The 6,449-nt window shown below is 62.6% G+C and overlaps 2 protein-coding genes across 2 annotated transcripts in view; both read left to right on the top strand.

The window, feature by feature from the left end:
* Positions 1-1,504: 1,504 nt before the first annotated feature.
* LOC112962920 (E3 ubiquitin-protein ligase RNF213-like) lies at positions 1,505-2,917 on the top strand. The gene is made up of 3 exons (XM_026059505.1): positions 1,505-1,585; positions 1,671-1,785; positions 2,729-2,917. The coding sequence occupies exons 1-3, from the start codon at positions 1,530-1,532 to the stop codon at positions 2,789-2,791; spliced, it is 234 nt and encodes a 77-aa protein (XP_025915290.1). The 5' UTR covers positions 1,505-1,529; the 3' UTR covers positions 2,792-2,917.
* A 703-nt stretch (positions 2,918-3,620) lies between these two features.
* The window catches only part of LOC112962918 (hydroperoxide isomerase ALOXE3-like), a 7,051-nt gene continuing 4,222 nt past the window's right edge, over positions 3,621-6,449 (top strand). Inside the window, exons 1-6 of the mRNA XM_026059502.1 lie at positions 3,621-3,810; positions 3,962-4,160; positions 4,442-4,523; positions 4,599-4,721; positions 4,817-4,920; positions 5,810-6,132. Coding sequence (XP_025915287.1) covers positions 3,673-3,810; positions 3,962-4,160; positions 4,442-4,523; positions 4,599-4,721; positions 4,817-4,920; positions 5,810-6,132 — 969 coding nt within the window. The 5' untranslated portion in view covers positions 3,621-3,672. The remainder of the gene's footprint in view (positions 3,811-3,961; positions 4,161-4,441; positions 4,524-4,598; positions 4,722-4,816; positions 4,921-5,809; positions 6,133-6,449) is intronic.

The following is a 6,449-nucleotide window of genomic DNA, read 5'->3' as shown; positions in this document are numbered from 1 at the left end:
TTGGGGTGTGATGGGTGTGTGTGGGGGGGGGTGACACGGGGGTGTTTGGGGTGTGATTTGGGGGTGTCGCCGCCGCGCCCCAACAGCCGCCGCTTTCGCTTTCCGCCCGGAACGCCCCAAACCGCCGCGTTTTTGCAGGGGGAGAGGAGGCCCCCACCCCATGCGCGAGGGGCCCAGGCGTCCTGGCAGCCCCCTGTTTTCCCCCCTTTTGGGGTCAGTCCCCCCTTTTCACCCATTTTGGCGGCAGACCCTAAAGTTTTAAGCTCTGCTTTTTCTCCCCTTTGGGGTCCGGAGCCCCATTTCTTTGCCCCTTTGGGGGTTTAGAACCCCCTTTTTGGGGAACAGAACTCAATTTTTACCATTTTGGGGGGACAAGCCCCGCTTTTTGGCCTCTTTTGGGGTCTGGAACCCCATTTTTCACCCCTTTTGACTCTGGACCCCCATTTCTTCACCCCTTTTTGGGTTTAGAACCTCATTTTTGGGTCTAGTTCCCCATTTTTTGCCACTTGTGGGGTACAAGTCCCACTTTTTTGCCCCTTTTTGGCCCCAGACCCCCCTTTCTTCACCCCATTTTGGGGGGACAGAACTCAATTTTCACCACTTTCGGGTCTGGACCTCCATTTCCTTCCCACTTTTTGGGGTGCAGAACCCCATTTTTTGGCCCTTTGGGGTTCAGAACACACTTTCTCACCCCTTTTGGGGACAGACCCCACTTTTTTGCCCCTTCTGGGTCCATAGTGCCACTTCTTCACCCCTTTTTGGGTTCAGAGCCCTATTTTTGGCCCTTTTTGGGGGTTCAGAACCCCATTTTGGGGGACAGAACTCAGTTTTTCCCCCCTTTGGGGTCTGGAACTGCATTTCCTCACCCTTTTTTGGGTTCAGAACCCCACTTTTGTGTCCAGACCCCCATTTTTCACCACTTTTGGGGGAGAAGCCTTGCTTTTTCACCGCTTTTGGGTCCAACCCCCCCCATTTCGTTGCCCCTTTTTGGGTTCAGAGCCCCATTTTTGGCCCTTTTGAGGTTCAGAATGCGCTTTTTTTTACCTCTTTTGGGTCTGGACCCCATTTCTTTGCCCCTTTTTGAGTTCAGAGCCCCATTTTGGGGGACAGAACTCAGGTTTTCACCCCTTTTGGGTTGTGACCCCTATTTCCTCACCCCTTTTTGGGTTCAGAACCCCACTTTTGGGTCCAAACCCCATTTTTTTGCCACTTTTGGGGGACAAGCCCTGCTTTTTTGCTCCTTTTTGGCTCCAGACCCCCATTTCTTCACCCCTTTCTGGACCCAGAACCCCTTTTTTTCCCCCTTTTGGGTCTGGACCCCCATTTCTGGCCCTTTTTGGGTTCAGAGCCCCATTTCTTGCCACTTTTTGGGGGACAAGCTCCACTTTTTCCCCCCTTTGGTGTCCGGACCCCCCTTTCCTCTCCCCTTTTTGGGGTCCAGAGCCCCATTTTTGGAGAGAAATGACAGCTCTTGTCCCCCATTCCTAGTGGACAAGCGGAAAAGCAAGCTGTCACCTTTCGAAGAGTGCATGGACACCAGCCCCACCGTCCAGTCGTCCCTGCTGAAGCTCCTCCTGCGCTGCGGGTCAGCACTGAGGTTGCTCYGCRGCYRCCKGCCRAGCCCYRYGGCCKCYCGGGGGCTGACGTGCCRTCTCCTGCCTCTGGCCTAGGTTCAGCAACATGAAGGTCCACTTGGAAAAATACCTCTCGCAGATGGAGGAGAAGATGACATCCAACCAGAGCAACAGGGACCATTTCTACTTCATGGTGGTGCATTGCCTGGAGGTGAGCGCTCTTGGGAAGCCCAACGGGGACGGAAAGGGGAGCCGTCACCCCAGCTGACGTCCCCGTCCCTCACCCCCTTGCTGTCCTCACGGGCTCCCACCAGGAGAAGCAAAAAAAGCTGAAAATGGACGCCGGCGCAAAGCAGTTCCGGGACGTGCCGAGACGCGGGAGGGAAAGGGGCCCCGTGCGTCTTCTCCTCACGAGCCACCCCTGTTGTTTTGGGCAGGGCTTGGCTTCTCCTGCAGCTCCAAGGACCTTTGTGTGGTCCGTGGAGGGCGTGGGGGCTCCTGCGAAGAGCTCCTGGGTGGTGCAGGGTCTGCGTGCCGTGTCCACCAAACCCTTGGGGACACCTCTGTGTGGGCAGCCACCTCCTGCCCCGATCTTGGAGGTCCAGGGTTCGTAGAGGCACCTGCCTGGATGCTTCAACCTGGCGATCCAAGCTGTTGGGGCAGGTTCACGGCCCAAAGTCACGGAATCGCAGAAGGGTTGAGGTTGGCCAGGACCTCTGGAGATCTTCTAGCCCAAGCTCAAGCAGGCTCAGCTAGAGCACGTTGCCCGAGTTTCCTCCTCCGGCACGTGCTCGAGCGCAGGCCACTGTTGAGGGCCTTCACTGACCGAATTTGGGCCACCATAGAGGGCCTTCAGTGACAAACAGTGTGGGCCACCGCTGAGGACCTTCACAGACCAGCAACATGGGCCACCACTGAGGGCTTTCAGTGATAAACAGCGTTGGCCGCCATTGAGGGCCTTCACTGCCCAACAGCGTTGGCCACCATTGAGGGCCTTCACTGCCCAACAGCGTTGGCTGCCATTGAGGGCCTTCACTGACCAACAGTGGTGGCCACCGTTGAGGCCCACACTGGCCATGTTTGGCTGCTGGGGGTTTTGGGGGTGCTCAAGCCACCTCCACCCACTCACCCCCGTGCTCTGCCTCCCCCCCCAGGGTCAAGGAGACCTTCACGGTCTTCCTGGAAGACCGCCAAGTCAACGCCGCCTCCGTCACTAGCCTGACGGACGTGCTGAGCCCTGACCTGCTCCTCAAGGAGGTCCTCTCCGTCTGGAGGACGGCTGCGAAGACCAGCCAACTGCATGTCTCCACCTACGGCCAAGAGAGACCAGTCCCAAGCAGTCATTAACGCTCCCCCCGCCAACCTCGCAACGACCCCACTGGTGGCCTCTCCCCGTGGGCCACGGAGGAAGGGACCATGAGACACGATCTCCTCCATGATCTTGACTCACCCCTGCGCCTTCCCTACGCCCAGGGAACCCAAATATCTGCTTCCTCCATGAACCCAGGCGTCCTGGTCCCCTCCACCGCAGCCAAACCCTGCGGGGGGGGACCCGGGCGTCCGGGAGCATCCTCTGCCCTTGGAGTCACATTCCTTCCCCGGCGCATCCGCCTCCCCCTGCCCGTAAAGTCCCCCAGCTCGACGGGTGTCTCGAGCTGAAGCCCCTCTAGATCCTCCTGGCCGGGCTGGTGGTGCCTCCCTGTGCCCACGTCCGGCGTTTCCTGCCTCCTCTGCCTTCCCTGCCCCGCTTTCCCGCGCCGCTCGAGGAGCCTCCTCGGCAGCGGGTTGCGAAAGGAAGCGGCGTGGGCCCGATCCGGGCGCCTCGGGGGACGCGGGTGCAGGTGGCCTCCGGGCGGGGGCGGTTCGAGGCGCCGGACGCCGGCGGGCAACGGCCATCTGATAAAAACGTGGGGGCTTGCGACACCCGAACCACGTGTTTCCCCCCCCAAAAAACCACCCTCTTCCTGCCCCCAACATCGTCCTGTGGCACCTTTTAAGGTCTTTTTTTTAACCCCGCTGCCCGCTTTCTCGGCAGAAGACCGAGGAGGGGAAGGTGGACGAGCAGGAACGTCCCCCCCAGAAGGAGAGCAGCCGGGCCATGGCCACCTACAAGGTGACGGTGACGACGGGCGAGGTCCTGGAGGCCGGCAGCAGCAACTCCATCTCCATCACCTTGGTGGGCAGCCAAGGCGAGAGCTCCAAAAAGCCGCTGAGGACCTTGCTCTACCCGGGGAAGGCGAGTGCGGGAACGAGGAGGTGGCTTTTTGCCGCGGTGGGACGGAGAAGAGGGACGGTGGGAGAGGGGGACGCCGTGGCCCCGCTGGCGGGCGACGTCCTGGGCGCGTTTCCCTCACCACCACCACCACCCCCGTTGTCCCCTCTCGCAGGCGGCGGAGTTCACGGTGCGCTGCGAGCGCGACCTGGGTCCCCTCGTCCTCGTGCGCCTGCACAAGTGGCGCCTCTTCCTCGAGGACGCCTGGTTCTGCCAGGACGTGCAGGTGACAGCACCCGGTGGCCGCAGCTACCGCTTCCCCTGCTACCAGTGGCTGGAGGACGTCACCACGCTGGAGCTCCGCGAGGGCGCCGGTAGGACGCGGCGCGGGGACTCGCGTCCTCCCCCTTTCACCCGTCTCCGTCTCCGGGTGCCTTCTGGGGACGCGGGACAGGTGCTGCGGCAGCCTCAGGGCGTCATCTCCTGGGTGGCCCCGTGGTGGCATCTTCAGCACCACGGCTCTTCGCCACCGCGACTCGGTTCCCCCCTCTCCAAGCCCACCCAAATTCCTCAATTTGGGGTGTCTCCCCCCAAAAAGGACACGGAGGGCGCTCAGGGTGTCCCACCTCCACCCGTCTCTTCTCCCCCCGCCCAGGGAAGAAGCCGGCCGACGACGTCTTGGACATCCTCAAGGAGCACCGGCGCCGGGAGCTGGCGGCCCGGCAGGACGCCTACCGGTGAGACGGGGTGGCGCGGGGGTTCCCCCGACGTCCCCCGGAGGTGACGCCGGCGTCCCCGTGTTCCCCGCGCAGGTGGAAGATCTTCGCCGAGGGTTGGCCCCGCTGCCTGGACGTGGGCTCCATCCACGAGCTGCAGTCGGACGCCAAGTTCTCCTGCGAGCGGGGCAGCAACTTCGTTGGCTTCCTCCTCTTCCAGTGAGTGGCCCCCATGTCCCCTCCCGCGCTGGCCACACCGAGGGAGGGGACACGGGCGCTGGGGACGGGTGGCCGAGTTGTCCTCTACCTTGCAGGGGAGCCACCCACCTGCTCTCGGGCTTCCTGCTGAGACACACCTCCTGGAAGAGCCTGGATGAGATGAGGAGCATCTTTTCCAAGACCAAGGGCAGGGATATAGGTGAGTGCGTCGAGGTCCCCCACCCCACCAAGGACTTCCCCTGGCCCCGTTAACCTAAAATGCAGCTGCGCTTCCACCCCCGACCATCCCGGTGTCCCACATCTCCACCCGGGAGATGCCCACCGTGTCCCAGCACCGTCCCAGCGTCCCACACCTCCTCCCAGGTGATGTCCACCACGTCCCAGCACCATCCCGGCGTCCCACATCTCCTCCTTGGAGATGTCCACCACGTCCCAGCACCATCCTGGCATCCCACACCTCCTCCTTGGAGATGTCCACCATGTCCCGGCACCATCCCGGTGTCCCACACCTCCACCCAGGAGATGCCCACCACGTCCCAGCACCATCCCAGTGTCCCACACCTCTACCCAGGAGATGCCCACCATGTCTTGGCACTGTCCTGGTGTCCCACACCTCCTCCCAGGAGATGCCCACCACCTCACAGCACCATCCCGGCGTCCCACGCCTCCACCCAGGAGATGTCCACCACGTCCCGGCACCATCCTGGCGTCCCTCATCTCCTCCTTGGAGATGTCCACCACGTCCCAGCACCATCCTGGTGTCCCATATCTCCACCCAGGAGATGCCCACCACCTCCCAGCACCATCCCGGCATCCCACACCTCCACCCAGGAGATGCCCACCACGTCCTGGCAGGTCATTCGGCCCCGTCCGTCCACGTGCCACGTCCCCGGCGTCTCCCCGGTGCGAACATGGGGGTCGGATATACGCGGATATGTTGCACCAAGACTTTTCCCGGGATGCTTTTCCCATATTTCTGCCCGTTGCCCGACCGCTCCTCCCCGCGTTTGAGGAATGGGAAGCGTCAGGTCCCCCCGGCATCTCCCAGGGACGGTGGGGACAGTGCTTGATGCCCACCCGTCCCCCAGTCCCCGAGTACGTGGCCAGGCACTGGCGGGAGGACACCTTCTTCGGCTACCAGTACCTCAACGGCAACAACCCCATCGTCATCCGGAAGTGCACGGAGCTGCCGGAGAAATTCCCGGTGACTCCGGCGATGGTGGCCGACTCCCTGGGGGCCGGCACCACGCTGGCGGAGGAGCTGCAGGCGGGTCGCATCTTCATCGTGGACTACGAGATCTTGGAGGGCCTCCCGGCGGGCACCATCCACGGGCGGCAGCAGTACGTGGCGGCGCCGCTCTGCCTCCTGCACCAGGACGCCGGTGGGCACCTGCGTCCCATCGCCATCCAGGTAGGGACGTCCCCGTCCCCGTCCCGCCTTGGTGGAGGAGGACGTCCCCGTCCCACCTCGGTGGAGGAGGATGTCCCCGTCCCGCCTTGGCGGAGGAGGACATCCCCATCCCACGTCGGCGGAGGAGGATATTCCCATCCCACGTTGGTGGAGGAGGATGTCCCTGTCCCACGTCCCCAGAGGAGGACATCCTCATCCCACGTTGGTGGAGGAGGACGTCCCCATCCCACGTTGGTGGAGGAGGACATCCCCATCCCATGTCAGTGGAGGAGGACATCCTCATCCCACGTTGGTGGAGGAGGACGTTTCCATCCCAC

Source organism: Apteryx rowi, unplaced genomic scaffold (genome assembly GCF_003343035.1).
Source record: "Apteryx rowi isolate R43461 unplaced genomic scaffold, aptRow1 scaffold_1580, whole genome shotgun sequence".
Lineage (NCBI taxonomy): Eukaryota > Metazoa > Chordata > Aves > Apterygiformes > Apterygidae > Apteryx > Apteryx rowi.
This window is presented reverse-complemented; position numbering and strand designations above follow the sequence as displayed.

Excerpts from the sequence above, each read along its gene's own strand:
- LOC112962920 (XM_026059505.1), top strand. The coding sequence starts at position 1,530 with ATGGACACCAGCCCCACCGTCCAGTCGTCCCTGCTGAAGCTCCTCCTG. Across the intron at positions 1,586-1,670 it reads AAGCTCCTCCTGCGCTGCGG|GTTCAGCAACATGAAGGTCC; the intron begins GTCAGCACTGAG and ends CCTCTGGCCTAG. Across the intron at positions 1,786-2,728 it reads TGGTGGTGCATTGCCTGGAG|GGTCAAGGAGACCTTCACGG; the intron begins GTGAGCGCTCTT and ends CTCCCCCCCCAG.